General features: G+C 37.2%; 1 protein-coding gene across 1 annotated transcript in view; it reads left to right on the top strand.

The window, feature by feature from the left end:
- DPYD (dihydropyrimidine dehydrogenase) overlaps positions 1-18,866 on the top strand; it is a 926,917-nt gene that overhangs the window by 518,588 nt on the left and 389,463 nt on the right. Inside the window, exon 14 of the mRNA XM_005678060.3 lies at positions 6,982-7,146. Coding sequence (XP_005678117.1) covers positions 6,982-7,146 — 165 coding nt within the window. The remainder of the gene's footprint in view (positions 1-6,981; positions 7,147-18,866) is intronic.

Below are 18,866 nucleotides of genomic sequence, written 5' to 3'. Positions count from 1 at the left end.
TTGTACAGGAGACAGGGAGCAACACCATCCACAAGAAAAATAAATGCAAAAAAGCAAAATGGCTGTCTGAGGAGGACTTACAAATAGCTGTGAAAAGAAGAGAAGCCAGAAACAAAGGAGAAAAGGAAAGATATACCCATTTGAATGCAGAGTTCCAAAGAAGAGCAGGGAGAGAAAAAAAGCCTTCCTCAGTGATCAATGCAAAGAAATCAAGGAAAACAATAGTATGGGAAAGACTAATGATCTCTTCAAGAAAATTAGAGATACCAAGGGAACATTTCATGCAAAGACAGGCTTAATAAAGGACAGAAATGGTATAGACCTAACAGAAGCAGAAGATATTAACAAGAGGTGTTAAGAATACACAGAAGAACTGTACAAAAAAGATCTTCACGACTCAAATAATCACGATGGTGTGATCGCTCACTTAGAGCCAGACATTCTGGAATGTGAAGTCAAGTGGGCCTTAGGAAGCATCACTATGAACAAAGGTATTAGAGGTGATGGAATTCCAGTTGAGCTATTCCAGATCCTAAAAGATGATACTGTGAAAGTGCTGCACTCAATATGCCAGCTAATTTGGAAAACTCATCAGTGGCCATAGATCTGGAAAAGGTCAGTTTTCACTCTAGTTCCTAAAAGGCAATGCCAAAGAATGCTGAAACTACTGCGCAATTGCACTCATCTCACACACTAGCAAAGTAATGCTCAAAATTCTCCAAGCCAGGCTTCAACAGTATGGGAACCGTGAACTTCCAGATGTTCAAGCTGGATTTAGAAAAGGCAGAGGAACCAGAGATCAAATTGCCAACATCCATTGGATCATCAAAAGAGCAAGGGAGTTCCAGAAAAAAATATATATTTCTGCTTTATTTACTATGCCAAAACCTCTGACTGTATGGATCACAATAAATTGTGGAAAATTCTGAAAGAGATGGAAATACCAAACCACCTGACCTGCCTCTTGAGAAATCAGTATGCAGATCAGGAAGCAACAGTTACGATTGGACATGGAACAACAGACTTGTTCCAAATAGGAAAAGGAGTATGTCAAGGCTGTGTATTGTCCCCCTGCTTATTTAATTTATATGCAGAGCTCATCGTGAGAAACGCTGGGCTGGATGAAGCAGAAATTGATCCAAGGAATCAAAATTGCCGGGAGAAATATCAATAACCCCAGGTATGCAAATGACTCCACCCTTATGGCAGAAATTGAAGAACTAAAGAGCCTCTTGATGAAAGTGAAAGAGGAGAGTGAAAAACTTGGCTTAAAGCTCAACATTCAGAAAACGAAGATCGTGGCATCTGGTCCCATCACTTCATGGCAAATAGATGGAAAAACAATAGAAACAGTGTCAGACTTTATTTTTTGGGCTCCAAAATCACTGCAGACACTTGCTCCTTAGAAGGAAAGTTATGACCAACCTAGATAGCATTTTGAAAAGCAGAGACATTACTTTCCAACAAAGGTCCGTCTAGTCAAGGCTTTGGTTTTTCCAGTAGTCATGTGCAGATGTAAGAGCTGGACATAAAGAAAGCTGAGCACTGAGGAATTGATGCTTTTGAACTGGGATGTTGAAGAAGAGTCTTGAGAGTCCTTTGGACTACAAGGAGATCCAACCAGTCCATCCTTAAGGAAATCAGTCCTTAATGTTCATTGGAAGGACTGATGTTGAAGCTGAAACTCTAATACTTTGGCCACCTGATGCGAACAGCTGACTCATTTGAAAAGACCCTGATGCTGGGAAAGACTGAAGGTGAGAGGAGAAGGGGACAACAGAGGATGAGATGGTTGGATGGCATCACTGACTCAATGTACATGAGTTTGAGTAATCTGCGGGAGTTGGTGATGGATAGGGAGGTCTGGCGTGCTGCAGTCCATGGGGCTGCAAAGAGTCAGACACGCCTGAGCGGCTGTACTGAACTGAAGTGATTTTTAATATGTTTGTTTTGTTTTGTTAACTCCCTTGCAATGCTAATATGATTTATCTATTAAATATTAAAGCAAAATATTACCTTATTAAATAATATATTCTAGTATTCCCAGGTCAAATGCTTTAGCAAGTTATTGCCCAATTATTGAAGCTCTAACTAATCAGATAACTAAAGATTATTGATTGTAGCCAAGTTTTCATTCATCTTTCATTTAATTAAAAAAGTCTGAATCTCCAGTCAGTGTAGAAGGTTTTTTGACAAAGCAGTGGCATATATGACTGAATTTGCAAAACAAAATCTAAAATAAAGTTTATGTTACTGATTTATGACTGGGTGTCCACATTGAAATTTTGGCACTTTAGATGATTTTGAAATATTCATATGCTGAATTTTTAAATTGCTGTGATGGTAACAATTGACTCATGGATATTTGAGTTCTACACAATAGGTGGCTGTAATTGGGGCAGTTATTCAGGATCTTCTATGCTTGAGTTAAGGAAAGAGAAAACTGATCCATTTAGAGGAGCACTATTGTTGTCCAGTCACTAAGTCATACTTGTGTGTGTGCTATCTTGCTTCAGTCGTGTCTGACTCTTTGGACCCCTATGGACTGTAGCCATCCGGGCTCCTCTGTCCATAGCATTCTCCAGGAAAGAATATTGGAGTGGGTTGTCATTCCCCTCTCCAAGGAAATTTTCCCAACCCAGGCATTAAATCCATGTCTGTTATATCTCCTGCACTGACAGGCGAGTTCTTTACTGCTAGCGCCACCGGGAAAGCTGCTTAGTCATAAATCAACATAAAGGAATAAATGATGCGTGTCATGAAGTAGACAAAATTTCCCTTGATTTGCCTTGTACTTCCTGTTGATTCTTGGTTAAGGAAATCATCGATAATCCTCAAATGGTATATTACAGTTTAACATTGGTTTATAGAAGAGGACAATGAAACACCTCCAACACTAACAATAAATTCAACCCATAGTACACAAATTCTCTAATGGAAGAATTTGAGGTTTTAAGGTATCACTGAGGCAGGACATTTGAAGAAAGAAGCATTTGCTTAACTTTCCTTCGATTAAATGTCACAGCTTATTGACCCTTTCGGCTGATTTTGAGTTCCTGGCCAAATTATCATTAGGAAGAATCCTGTAAAATAGCATATGGCGTGAAATTTCTGGACTATTGAATTTTTCCTTTCTCAGTACAGCTGTTATTCTTCTATTCATGTCTTTTTATTCTATTATATAAAAAAATCTCTGCACAGTCTGTGAAGATGTGAGCATAACCTAGGCACAAATAAATAGAAGAGGCAACTATAGTTGGTTTAGGTCTTGATAGGAAGAAATCATCTTCTTATCAGGACCTTACCCAAAGAAATCTCTTAGGAATTCTAATCCACTTGAACTGGAAAAGCATGAGTTAGTTTATATATGAATTGGATCTTAGAGATCTGATAATTCCAGCAATTTAGGGTCAATGGTCAAAAAGGTCTTAGAAGTTACAAGATGATCAAGTTCAATTACGCTTTGTGTCACTGAAGCTCTGCGGTAGGCTAGGATGGGGAGAAGTGGAGTATTAAGCAAATTACATGACTGCCTGCAGGCATCAGGAGGTAGTCATAGTGTCGGTTAGGGGACTGTTTTCAGAGAAAGTGTCTCTGAGGGATCAGGGTAAGCAAGTAAATGGACTAGTGTGCAGGCTAAGTCACTTCAGTAGTGTCTGACTCTGCGATATTGTGGACTGTAGCCCGCCAGGCTCTTCTGTCTATGGGATTCTCCAGGCAAGAATATTAGAGTGGATTGCCATTCCCTCCTCCAGGGAATCTTCCTGTTTAAGCCACAAATGAATGAGTTCCTGAATGTAAGTCCAAGCCCATTTGTTCACCAACAGAATAAGGCCAACAACGAATACCTTACAGTTCCCATACCTCAGGACAAGCCCTATTCTAGTACCTAGGGTTTTAGTCTAGGTTCCTGCTTAAAACATTATTTGAAACAACAAGGATCTACTACATAGCGACTGGCTTGTAATAACCTATAGTGGAAAAAAAATCTGAAAAAAATATGCGCACTGTGCATGCATGCTCGGTTGTGTCCAGCTCTTTACAGCCCCGTGGGCCATGCCAGGCTCTGTTGTCCACGGAGGTTTCCAAGCAGCAATGCTGGAGTAGGTTGCCTTTTCCTACTTGAGGGGACTGTTCACTACCCAGGGATAAAACCCATGCTTCCTGTGACTTCTACATTGGCAGGAGGATTCTTTACCATTGCACCACCTGGGAAGGTCACTCACACACACACACACACACACACACACACACGTGCACACACACATACATATGAAAGAATCATTTTGCTCTACACAGAAAGCTAACACAGCATTATAAATCAGCTGCACTTCAATTGAAAAAAATTGTTTGAACACATTAAAAGCTAGGCTAGAAGCTGGTTATATAATAGTAAACAGGATATAGTTCCTTCCTTTCAAAATTTACACTCTACTGGAATGTGCTGACAAGAATATAGACAATAAAAATGTAGAGTATTAAGAGTACCAATCGGGAAAGTTATGTACTGTGATGATGGTGTGAATAAGATCAGATTAAGACCTGATGGAGTTGGAGAGATCAGAAGGGATTCCTAAATAGACTGAAGTCTAAGCTAAGTCCTAAAGAGTGGGCAGGAGCATAAAGTCTAACGCATGAGTCAGTTTTGTTGAATAAGCAGAAAGTGCCACTTCCAGATGCAGGGGTTCAGAATTAACCTCCCCAAAATGTGTCACTTTTGCATAAAGGTTATTTTGAGCTAAAAGAAGTCAAGATGCTTCAGCTTCAAGAAAAACCATTGCCCTCCCTTAACTACATAGAGGAATTTAAATTGGGAATTTTTCCCAGAAAGAAGTTACTTACCTAAAGTGACCCCATCTATACAACAAGGCAAGCATCTGCTTACCAAATATTTACTTTTCTTATTGACCTATAATCACCCTTCTGTTCCTGGAAGCCCTGTTCCCCCTTTCCTTTCCTTAACTCTGAATGGCATGTATATTTCATTTAACTTTTCTGTCTCTGAACCTCTCATGTATGTGGCAATTCTGACACTGTCACGTATGTGGAATTCCTGCACATATGAATTTCATTTTCTGCTGTTAGTCTATCTCATGTCAGTTTAATTCTTAGACTAGTCTGAAAAATCTAGAAGCATAGAGGAAACCTTTTTCCTCCTTAACACAAACCAATACATTATAAGACAGTCATTTAAAACGTGTGGCCTTTCATTTGTGGAACTACCCAGTGCTAGGGCACATGACTTGATGAACTGAATATGAATTCTTGTCCTGAATATATTTGCTTCCTTGGTCAAATTCTCCTGTGCTGAGCACAGCCTGTGACCTAGATTGGCCTTATCAAGGTGACGAAAAATTAGAGTAGGGGAGATAGCAGAGGAAAGGAGGAGCTCAAAGCTTAAAATTATGGCTCTTGAAAATTGAAATATGAGAGAAAATCAGCCTGATTTGAATGAAACATTTCTAGAATTGTCCTCTCAGACCATGACAGCCTGAGAGTCCCTACCTCGATGAGCTACACAGAAGGTACCTGCAGAGATACACTCCGCACATTTAAGCATTTGCCAAGAAAGAAATTGGACTCACTAGGCATGAGCTTCCTGGAGTGACTATACATGTCATTTTACCCGTTAAGATTGTGTAACATGGTTTCACAACAGCAAATCAAAGTAAGGCTGCTGACGTTCCTACAGTTACAATAGAAGTGAAATAGCTTAATTAGTAAAACATTAACTGGCAGGATTCCTATAAGTAAAAACGTACATATTTAAGGCAGCTTATTGTAACATTTATACCATTTATTTTATAATATACTAATTCGAATGTAAAAGTGAATGTAAATTGCCAGAAATTAACATGCAATGTGTAGAAAAGTCCTTTTATCCTCTGCAACTGTAGCATTTGGCAGATTCAGGAATAAATAATCTTTTGTGGCAAGGGTATGCCTTATCAAACATATGCAGATCAGCACTAATTAATGCTAATTAAGGTTTCCTGTCTATCTAGTTGGAAAAACGTCCAAATGTTATGAAATCCAGTTAGTATGCCTATTACGCTAATTGTTTTATATGGGGTGGTTCTTAATTAAAATATGTAAATTGACCTTAATTGCTATATACTAATGGGGGTTCATGTTATCTCACTAAAAGTGACAAGATGGTGAGGAGGGGTACTTAAATGACTAATTCTGATAAATCCTTAACTAAATGACCTTTACTCAAAATTAATTTTAATTGGAAGTTGGCTAAAGAAACATTTTTCTTCTTTGTTTCATTTTGGTTTTTTGTAATGTAAGAATGTTCCTCTTCTTTGTTAATACAGCTTTAGAAGCAGTTATGGATTGTTAATTACACTTAACAAGCAAGTTAATTTGACTGTTTACTGTTTATAGTTATCAGGAAGTTATTGATATCCTCATTTCAGTTTTGGGAAAAATTGGTTCTTATTGAATGTAAATTTATAGTTAGAATCATATAGGTAAGTCAACCTAGTTTGTTAGAATGTGTTTTAAAGTGTGATGAGTCAGTGGTGCTAATATATACTCTAGCTGTTTTATATTGAAATTACTTTATAGAAAAAAGAAATTTCTTTGCAAACATTAACTCTTATTTGAGTTAAAATCTCACTAATGATACTTAGATTAAATAGACTGAAATAATATTTTGACATTTTACTTGATGTGTTTTTATTTATTATTTAATTGCAAACAAGTTAAAATGTATATGCCACAAACCAGTGTAAATGAATTTATGTATTTTTTCCACTGTCCTAACCTTTCAATTATAGGAAGTAATTTAAATAAAGCTAACAAATATTATATTTTACTTTTTCATTAAGTAGTTTATGTTCAGCTGTAATTTAAAATATATTAAAAATGTGAGACAGGACTTGGTAGAATGCTGTCATATGGAAATGAGCATAGAATGAAGATAACAGTTTTTCTTTGCAGAAACGAGACCCAATATCTTTACTCTTTCAACAGGATATAGTGACAAATGTTTCACCCAGAATCATCCGGGGGACCACCTCTGGCCCCATGTACGGCCCTGGACAAAGCTCTTTCCTGAATATTGAGCTCATCAGTGAAAAAACGGCTGCATATTGGTGTCAAAGTGTCACTGAACTAAAAGCTGACTTTCCAGACAATGTAAGTGTGATTTAACGCCTAAAACAAAAGAATTGGCATAAGTTGGTGAATGTTTATTTAAACATCCAATTCGTAGGCTTATAAATATTAATGTGTATAATATATTTTATTAAAGAATCTGCCAGTTGCTTTGCTGATGCATAGAAAGATAAAAAAGAAAGAAATGCTAAAGAACTCATAAAAATCCACACAATGTAAGGCTTTGTTATAAATGGGTGCCATGTAGATGAAAGAAGTATCTATATAAGCAGGAGGAAGAGAAATGAAATACTCATTTTATTGAGTTGGTTTTCACTGTATGTGGCTAGTATTTATGAAGGTGATGACCTTAGGAAGAAATTGCAGACTGTAAATCATTTTAAATATAAAGCTGAAGCAGATGCAGAATTTCTTATGTAGTTTGTATTTTTCAGTGGGAAATAACTTACCAAATATTTTAACACCTTTATTCTGAATGAGCAAACTAGTTTTTATAAAAACCTTTTTTTCCTTCTAAAGTACTATATACAAATATTACAGTCAAATCAGGCTTACAGATAGTATTTTGCTTCTTTGTGAATTTTTATATATTGCCTGTGGTTTCTTTTAGTCCACAGTATTTTTCTCTTCAATATTGGTTAGGATTGTCCTTAATGTCATTCATTCATTCTCCTCCTTGTCCCCTAGCCCCTTTCACTGTGCACACACTTGCACCCACACACACACATTTCTCTCTGTTTCTCTCTCAATGAGCTGTTGGTGAATTGATGTTGAGGTTTGGGGCAATGTTTGCATTGTAAAAAGATTTTTTCTGCGATGATCTTTTAGAGATAAATGAGAAGACTTCAAATATTCTAATAATAATAATAATAAATAATTTAAAATCCAATGAAATATGTGGATGTTTGCCCACAAATTGATAAATCAGAAAATTTTACAAAGAGACTTCAGCTATCACTCATTTGCCTAGCTCATCAGGTTTATTTTTCTGTTTTAGAAAGCTCTAATTGTTTCCAAATTCTCTCTTATCTTAAAACATAATCACGTAAGATACAATTTAGCTTCTTCAGTTCAACCCTTCAGATATGAAAGAAACTATATAAAGGCCATCTGAAATCAACAGCTTCTGCTTATTAGGAATTTTGTTAATTTTGGAGCTTGATGTTACAATTATCAGTTTGAGCATTATACAATCAACTCTAGTAACAATTTTGTTGGACTATATGTATTTTAAAGAATCCATATGATTTGGAAACCTCTTCTCATACTGCCAAGGACAAAAGTGGTCAACCATAAAAATAACTAAAAATAATAAAATAAATATTAATAATAATAAAATAATAAATAAATATAAAAATAAATAAATAATAAATAAATAAATAATAAATTTAAAATTATTAATATATTTGAAAACATAGTCTACAGTTTTATAAAATAAAATAATAATGGTAACAAGTAAGTGTGTTTGCATGCTTAGTTGGTTCAGTCATGTTTGACTCTTTGTGACACTATGACCCTATGTAAGAATGAGCCTTTACATGATAATCACTCTGTACTAGATATGGTTATAAATGCTTTATATATTTTGATACTCATTTGATTTTCTAATACCTTTATAAGATAGGTAGTACTATTCCTCCCATTTCACAGATGAGGAAACTGAGGCATGTGGCATTAGGTAGCATGCTTAAGGCTCACAGCTGTTATATGGTGATGCCAAAATTTGAGCTTGAAATTTGACTTTAGCATCCATGCCCTTTCTAGTAATAGTGTTCGATAGTATACTTGCTTATATGCAATATCATTTCAGGTCCTCTTAAAAGCTCAGTAGTACTTATTTGATGCAAAATAAGAATAGTATGAAATATTCCTTCAATAGTATTTAGACGAGTCAAAATAATTAAAAAAAAAACCCTTTTCTGGACAATAACTCCTATTAATAACTTGTCTTAAAGCTCATCTGATACTTTCTACCCTCTCTTGAGCAGGAATAAGATGTTATAATAATGGCCTCTAAGAAAGTTAAGACAAAACCCTTGCTTTGTGATTCTACAGTCAAGTAGAAAGACTTGAACGCATTTAAATGTTCTTTTCAATTTCCCTGGAAACAATTTTCTTCTCCTATAATGCTGCTTCTTCTGAGAAAACAATACATGCTTTTCTTGTTTCTAATTCTTTCACCATTTAGATTTCACTCATTATTCTTTTTCTGTATTCTTAGAACTAATTTCTAACATTTTTACTCCCCATATTAAAGTTAACATTTTAAATACAATTAAAATGGCATTCCCATTTGAACTCATAGAAATAATGCGTGTGCACCTAGATATTGCCATGCTGAGAGTAGAATATCCCCCACTGTTTTAGAATTACTCTGATGCCAAACCCAATGAGCTGCATGAAAGAAGGTGACCCTTCATTTTCCAAGTTTAATTATCACTCTCACTGGAGTTTTCCCACATCATTCTCAAGTGCGTGGCTGCCACCTTTAATGACAGGGATTGGATAATTCAACCCATTGTGGCAGCTTCTAACCAAGGGCTAACTTTTTTGAAAAAGAAATTGTGTTGGGGGGCTTATAGGTCAGCTAACACCCATAACCAGCATCTCTATTTCCAAAGACAGTAGGCACCAGTTGACCATGGACTAGAGGAGACAGCAGGAAGAACATCTTCAATATAAAGATGAAATGTCTTATAAGGGGGCTTGTTTCTTAACTGTCACAGAATTATACCAAAGCCTACACTTATATGGGCTTCCCCGGTGGCACAGTGGTAAAGAATCCACCTGCCAATGCAGGAAACGCAAGAGACATGGGTTTGATCCCTGGGTCAAAAAGATCCCCTGTAATAGGAAATGGCAACCTACTCTGGTATTCTTTCCTGGAAAATTCCATGGACAGGGGAGCCTGGCAGGCTGTAGTCCATGAGGTCACAAAGAGTTAGGCATGACTGAGCAAATGATCACCCACACCCACAAACACACCCACACACACCCACACACACACACACACACACACACACACATACTAGACTTCTTGGCTTTCAGGGTTTCCTTTTATTTATCTGTGAGTTAAATTTGGCATACTGATAATTGTATCAATCAATCTATTACAAAGGGTTTTTTTTTTTTCCCTAAGCTGAGATTTTTGCAATGCTTATTATGAAATGTATAATTAAGGCTTACAGAAATCAATTTTAAGTGAATCCTTTCATTCTTACTACGGAAACCTTAGAAATCATATATTTTAGGCTTACAAAAAATTTTACCAACAAATACCTGCTGCGTTTTGTCTGAAGGCACTGGATTAGGAAGCAAAGACTGACATTTTCTATCGTTTGGGGGGGTTAGAGTGAGAGTTAGGCAAAAGGTAAGGATTTGTCACTGAGTCGGCTAGTGAAGGTAGAAAAGGGAATGATGGCTTGGTTAGAGAAATTAATAAAGGAGGAACAATGGTATGTAATACTCCTGTTATAAGATATGTCATTTCTACTGAAGCCCTTTCTCAGTTTATGACTGAAAGACCAGCACTGCACACACTATGTTCAAAATGACTCAAGTTGCCCTTTGTCAGCATTCTGAAGATGCATTCCCGATTCGTAGCCTCTAAATACAGAGTTCTTAGGTTTGTGTGGATGCCATGACCTCTGTAGGTACCCTGGTGAAACCTAAAAGCCCGTTTCAGAATACAGTTTTGAATGCATAAAACAAAATTTGCAAGGTAATACAATATTCCCATTATATTAAAATGAAATTCTTGAATTATTTTAAAAAAATATTAGTAATATATAGTACTCTTTAGTAAGAGACTAAAAATACAGTCTAATGGCAGATCTAATACCTACTGCAGTCTCGATGTAATGGTGACTTCAAGTGACACCTTGAGCTATCTGCAGCAACTCTACAACTCAACAGGATTCTACATGGTTTCCTTTGGTGCAAAGTCACAGGTATTGATAGTGTTACACTGGTTTGTTGCTTCATGATAGAGGAAATGATACATTTGAATGCAAGTCTCAGGAAAATAAAGATCTAAATTTTTTTCCATCCAAGTTCATGAATTTACTATTTTCTATCAAGAGTTCTAAGAACTTCAGATTAAGAATGTCTGTCTTGCATTTCCTAATTCTAGTTGCCTATTAGGATCTCCAGGAGACAGTGTTCATTGCAGCACTGTTTACAACAACCAGTACATGGAAGCAACCTAAGTGTCCATCGACAGATGAATGGATAAAGACAATATAGTACATATTTACCATGGAATATTACTCAGCCCTAAAAAAGAATGAGTTTGAGTCAGTTGTAGTGAGGTGGATGAAGCTGGAGCCTGTTATGCAGGGTGAAGTCAGTCAGAAAGAGAAAAACAAATATTGCATATTAATTCATATTTATGGAAACTAGAATATTAGCAGTGATGGACCTATTTGCAGGGAAGAAATGGAAATGTAGACACAGAGAATGGACTTGTGGACACAGTGGGGAAAGAGAGGGAAGGATGAACTTAGAAAGTAGCATTCATGTATATACACTGTGCTGTGCTCTGCTTAGCCGCTCAGTCATGTTCAACTCTTTGCGACCTTTTGGACTCTGGCCAGCTAGGCTCATCTGTCCACAGGGATTCTCCAGGCAAGAATACTGGAGTGAGTTGGGTTGGGGACATGGGAGAGAGTACGACTGTGTGTGTGTGTATATATATATAAATATATAATTATGGCTGATTTGTGGTTTTGTACAGGAAATCAATACAATATTATAAAGCAATTATCCTCCAATTAAAAGATAAGTTAAAAAGCACAGTATGTTCTAGGAAATTTATAATCAGAACATGAATCTGAGATGTGTCCTAGTTAAGGAAAAATTAAAGGTGATAGGGAAAAATTAAAGAATTCTTTAGGCATCCAGGCAACAAGATACTATCAAAGGGGAAGGACAGTGATAAAAATTCTCAATATTAAAAATACTCCAGATATTAAATTAAAAAAAGAAATAAAAGTTCAGCACCAAGTCTTAGCTTGACTGAGATGATGTGACCAAAACGATGATGTGACCAAATGATGACTCAGTTACCAGTTTCATTGTGGGTGAACTTAACTTCACCAAGAAATTAAGTCCAGCCTCTTAGGAAAAAGAAAGTCACTAGAGAAATATTTAGCATCACAGACTTAAAAGTAAAGCCACACCACACTGCCTTGTTTTAGACTACTTTAGCAAGTTGTTAGAAGGGTTGCTTGCTGCCGCCCTAGACAGTGTTCACCCTCAACTCAGAAGGATGCTATAGGTTTCAAACAGAAGACCCTCTGGCCTGGTGTTTGCAGAGAGAGTTTTGGAGAGCCTCTCACAACTGAGCCATAGAAATCAGCCTGTCCCTACATCCAGAGCCCCTTGCAAGTGTCTGAAAAGAATGAAGGGTTTAAACTGTACCCGCTTTGTTGATAGATCATGTCAATGATCTAATGGGTATGCAGTTCCCCATGCCTCCCTCACTTTCATGCTCTTTGCCGCCCCTTCTCAGACTCCATGTCAAGAGAGCCCTCCCTGTTTCCTCTGGGGTTTGGCCAGGTCCTCTGCTGTGGTCAGAAGGTTTTCAGTCCTCATGACACTGATCACGGTGGTCTGTCGACATTTGTGCTATCAATGTCTGCCTCCCAGCAAAGGAGGACTACTAAGTCAGGTGTTTTTCTGGCTCTTAGCACACACCTGATGTGTTGGACTTCTAGGAAATTATATCTATATATTAATAAAATGGTCACATCGTTTTATCATCTTAAGTCATAAGTTCAGTCTTTAAGACTAGCCTCAGCATTAATATATGATATTGTTTCTCTCTCTCAGACTTATTTTACTCTTTATGACCTGCTCTAGGACCAAAGACTCAAGGTTTCAACACTATGTCAAAGTTTGTATCTTTTTCAGATGTATTTTTGTACAACATTAACTTGTTAATTTTGAAAATATTTCTGTGCTTTGCAGATGATCCATGTTGGAAAGTAAGAAGGAAATGAAACAAAAATGATTCAGTGTTTTTTTTTTTTTTAAAAAAAAAGAATCTCTGGGAGAGTTAGGCCCTATACTAGTTCAATCATTTCAGTAATTCTGGCATGGATAAAGTGAATATATATCTATGTGTATGTATATGTATGTATGTGTATAGATACATATTTGTGTGTGTTTAAAGTTCAATTAATTGTACTATGTATATAATCAATATCACTCATGAACTTTGCATACATCATTAAATATTTATAAAACTCCTAAACCAGAACTATTTATTGGGAGCTGTTTATTTGTGCCAGGAACTGTACTAAGGGCTTTATGTATCTGTGAAACAAAGATTTCCTCCATTTTACAGATGAGGGAACTGACATTAGCGATATTGCTTTAACTGTCCGGATCACAGAGTTAGTAAGTTAATGCATTGAAACTGGAAACCATCCCATTATACCATGCAGCGGGTTCCATTTGACTATAAAGAACCTGAGGAATTAAGAACATATGTGTTACAATCCTCCCTTGCTGATATGGGCCAAATAGATTGAGCTTTCTCAACTGCAGACTCCCAAAACCAATTAAAAACCCCAAATCTTTTCACCTGACAAAGAAAGTTCTGTCATTAGTTCCAGTGAAGAATATTTTATGGCTCAGCTCTTTTGGCTTTGCAGAGATGGAGGTGTATCTATAGAAAACAATACCAGCAACTTGGTGTGGACTGATTTGAACCGTTTACCCAGGCTCCTTTTAAGTTCTGTATTTGAAAATAGGAAGTTAAGAGTCAGATCTAGGTATCTTCCAAACAGGAGGATGCTCTCTGTTTATTCGGCAGACGTGCATCACCCCATCATTCCAGTACAGTCTTCTTACAGGGGTCCTGGAGGCTGACTCAGCAGAAGCGGGCTTTCTTTTCTTTGGCATATGTGTAACTAAGTCTAACTAATTAGAAATTGGGGGGGGGTGTTACTCATGCAATCTGGTCAGAGAAATAAAATTTAGTAACAAATAAAACTATAATAAATATATTATTAGCCAGCAGTGATCAGTACACACTCATTACTTTTGCTTTCCTATCACAGAGTTTATGAAGTACAAATAGCACCCTAGCTCTTCTCTCCTCGTATCCCAAGAAAAGGGTTTCACCAACAGAGATGTACGAACCTCGTATTTTTAGTGATTCTTCTGAATTTGAGTTACTTATACTTTATGTAGACTCTAAGGTCTTCTGATTTCCTCCTCAATGTTTTATTCATTGTACTTCTTTTCCTTAATATAATTCATTCATTTGCTCCATCCAGAATTATTTGAGCTTATTTTTCACATTTCTGTAAATTTCTACATGTTCCCATGCTGGTTTATTTTAAATAAAACTGGTTTTTGTTTTTGTTTTTTTCTCTTTGTTAGAAAATTACTGGATCAGGCGTTGAAGGGAAGCCTAGTATATCCTCTAGGAAGCCCTTCCCTTTTTCACACCATTGCTTAAGTAGTGATTTTGTAACGCTGTGAATTCCAGAAGACAGATATTTCCCAACTTCCTTTTTTTTTTTTTTGCTAAAATCTCAAACAATTTTCCAGTGACATTATTATTTTTTTAAAAAAGATCTATTTAGTGTGTATAAATAAAAATAAATCATATTTAAATATATCATAGTCTAAACAATAAATTATAAAATGGAAATTTAAAATATTAAAGTGGATGGGGCAAAACAGTCCATGTCCAGTTATCTTAATAAGTATCTGTTTTCACTTTTCTAGAGTATATGGAGTGCAGGGATGAAAGGCGTAGGGTTTAGAATCAGAATGGATTTAAATCTCAGCAGCTCCTCTGACTTGTTACTTTATTGATACTTAGCCTCATTCTTATCAGTATGATGATAATACCATCACTCAGAGTTTGTTGTAAAAATTAAATGAGATATTATAGGTAATGAGCTTGACATATTGCAAGTATTTGTGATTTTAAATTATACTGCAGAGAATGTGTCCTTAGTCACTCAGTTGTATCTCTTTGAGACCTCATGGGCTGTAGCTGGCCAGGTTCCTTTGTCCCTGGGATTCTCCCAGCAAGTATATTGGAGTGGGTTGCCATTTCCTTCTCCAAGGGATCTTCCCAACCCAGGGATCAAACCCATATCTCTCACATCTCCTACACTGGCAGACAGATTCTTTACCACTGAGCCACCTGGGAAACACTTCATAGAATAACTATGCATTTAGATTTTATTTCTACTAAAAATAGTAATTTGTTTTCATGAAATATTCTGAGGGGTAGATTTAGCAAATAAAAGGAAACATCATTTTTATAGCTCTTGAATCATATTGCCCAATTGATTTTCAAAACATTTATAAACAGTTCATATAAAAGATACTATTTCAGAAATAATTACCAATTAAAAATTAAATACTAAGTTAATAAATATATTTTTAGTGATTATTCTGAATTTGAGTTAATTATACGTTATGTAGAACGTAAGGTCTTCTGATTCTTTCCTCAGTGTTTCATTCATTGTGCTTCTTTGCCTTAATATCATTCATTCACTTGACTTAGCTTCTGATTAAAATAAAACTACAATAATGACAGTTATTTTCTTGGTTTCAGCATAGAAACAAAGAAAAATTAAACTATATTTAATTCCACAAAACAAGAGCAGCCAAAATTAATAAGAAAACATAATATAGCTCATAGTTACATGATTTGTTTCTGGCTCCATGTAGCCAAGCATTTTCTTAAGATAAGTCATTTCTAGTTCCTTAAAAGAAAACATTAGCAGCATCTTAGATGAAGCAATGGGATTGGATTTACTCTCAATTGAAATAGTAGCATCCAAAAACTTATATATGAAACAACAATTTTTAAGAGGAGAACATCAGTCAGTAAAGACAGTGGTCACTGAGAGATGGAAAGCAAAGGAAATGAACTCTGCCATTGCCCAAGAAAATTTCCAGGCTACAGGGCAGGCAGCAAAACCCAGTCAGAAATCAGAAAAGCAGAACTGAGAGTACAGAGAGAACAAGGGCGACTAGCATTCACAAAATAAAGTATCAGAAAGTAGAGAGCTGTATACAGAAAGACCTTTGGAGATTTGCAAAAGATCCCTTGAGTATTTAACAGAGTACAGATCAGCTCATGCCTGTTAGTAAATCAGACTACAAAAAGAACTTTCAGAATGGATTTGAGGGGCTATTACTCAATTTTCACATATGTCTGGAAATTATGACTCTTCTTGACAGCCAGAGTGAAAAACCTTATGAATCACAATTAGCCATAGGCCAAGCACTTGTTTAGGTATGCCCAACAAACCTGAAAGCCAGACCTGAAAGGATAAAAATATGTCTAAGTAATGTAACTGCTAAGAATATGAAGTAGAAGGACATGTGTTCATTCTCTCCTGTGAGAACTTCAAAATTGCGATTTGCTGCTGAACAACCAACAGGAGAATGTTGGATCCTACCAAAAAAAGATACCCCACATCCAAGGGTGAAGGAGAACCCCCTACATGACAGTAGGAGGAGCGAAATCTCATTTAGAATCAAATTCCATGCCCGCCAGATACACTCAAGGGCTCAAATAAAAACTTGTGTGCACCAGGACCCAGAGACCATGCAGAGACTGAGCCAGAGCTGCCTTTGAGTGTTTGAGCATCTCCTGCAGATGCACAGGTCAGCAGTGGCCTGCCATGGGAACAGGGGCTCTGGCTGCAGCAGATCTGGGAGGCAAGGTGTGTGGCTTAAGTCCTCTTGGAGGAGGTCGCCTTAAGACCTACCATGGAGCCACCCAGCAGACAACCCACAAACTGGAGAACAATTATACCAAAGAAGTTCTCACACTGTTACGCAAGTTCTCGGACCCACAACAGATTTCCCAAACCTGGGGATCTGACAAAGAGACTGAGAACCCCCAGGGAATTTGATTTGGAGGCCAGTGGGATTTGATTACAGAACTTCCACAGGACTGGGAAACAGACTCTTGGAGAGCACAGACAAAACCTTGTGCACACCAAGACCCAGAAGAAAGGAGCAGTGACCCCACAAGAGACTGACCAGACCTACCTGTGAGTGTCCAGGAGTTTCTGGCAGAAGTGTGAGTCAACAGTGGCCTGCCATGGGGTCAGCGGCACTGAATACAATAGTGCTGGCATAAGTCCTTTTGAAGAGAGAGAACAAAGGAAGGGAACACAGCCCATCAAAAAAATTGGATTAAATATTTACTGAACATAGAGCCACCCATCAAAACAAGACCCAGATTCCTCCACAGCCAGTCCCTCCCATCAGGAAGTTTCCATAAGCCTCTTATCTTTATCCATCAGAGGGCAGACAACTTGAAAACCATAGTCACATAAAACCAGCCAAACTGATGACATGGATCATAGCCTTGTCTAACTCAGTGAAACTATGAGCTATGCCATGCAGGGCTACCCAGGACAGATGGGTCATGGTGGAGAGTTCTGACAAAACTTGGTCTGCTGGAGAAGGGAGTAGCACACCACTTCAGTATTCTTGCCTTGAGAACCCCATGAACAGTATGAAAAGGCAAAAAGATATGACACTAAAGATGAACTCCCCAGGTCAATAGGTGCCCAGTATGCTACTGGAGAACAGTGGAGAAATAACTCCACAAAGAATGAAGAGATGGTGCTGAAGGAAAAACAACACCCAGTTGTGGATGTGACCAGGTGATGGAAGTAAAGTCCAATGCTGTAAGAACAATATTACATAGGAACCTGGAACGTTAGGTCCATGAATCAAACTAATTTTGAAGTGGTCAAACAGGAGATGGAAAGCATGAACATCAACATTTTAGGAATCTGTGAACCAAAATGGACCAGAATGGGAGAATTTAATTCAGACGACTATTATATCTACTACTACTACTTCTAAGAATCCCTTAGAAGAAACAGAGTAGCTCTCATAGTCAACAAAAGAGTCCTAAATGCAGCACTTGGTATAGTCTCAAAAATGACAGAATGAACTCAGTTCGATTTCAAGGCAAACCATGCAGTATCACAGTGATCCAAGTCTATGCCCCAAACACCAAAGATGAAGAAGCTGAAGTTGAGTGGTTCTATGAAGCCCTACAAGACCTTCAGGAACCAGTACAAAAAAAGACATCCTTTTTATCATAGGGGACTGGAATGCAAAAGTAGGAAGTCAAGAGATACCTGGAGTAACAGGCAAGTTTAGCCTTGGAGTACAAAATGAAGCAGGGCAAAGACTAACAGAGTTTTGCCAAGAGAACGCACTGGTCATAGCAAACACCCTGTTCAAGCAACACAAGAGAGGTCTCTACATGTGGGCATTACCAGATGGTCAATACCAAAATCAGATTGATTATATTCTTTGCAGCCAAAGATTGAGAAGCTCTATACAGCAGGCAAAAACAAGACCAGGAGCTGACTGTGGCTCAGATCATGAACTTATTGCAAAATAAGATTAAGTTGAAGAAAGCAGGGAAACCGCTAGACCCTCAGGTATTACCTAAATCAAATCCCTTATGATTATACAGTGGAAGTGACAAATAGATTCAAGGGATTAGGTCTGATAGACAGAGTGCCTAAAGAACTATGGAGAGAGGTTCATGACATTGTACAGGAGGTGGTGATCAAAACAATCCCCAAAAAAGAAACAAAAAAAGGCAAAATGGTGTCTGAGGAGGCCTTACAAATAGCTGAGAAAAGAAGAGAAGTGAAACAAAAAGGAAAGATATACCCAACTGAATACAGAGTTCCAAAGAATAGCGAGGAGAGATAAGAAAG

This window comes from Capra hircus, chromosome 3 (genome assembly GCF_001704415.2).
Source record: "Capra hircus breed San Clemente chromosome 3, ASM170441v1, whole genome shotgun sequence".
Lineage (NCBI taxonomy): Eukaryota > Metazoa > Chordata > Mammalia > Artiodactyla > Bovidae > Capra > Capra hircus.
This window is presented reverse-complemented; position numbering and strand designations above follow the sequence as displayed.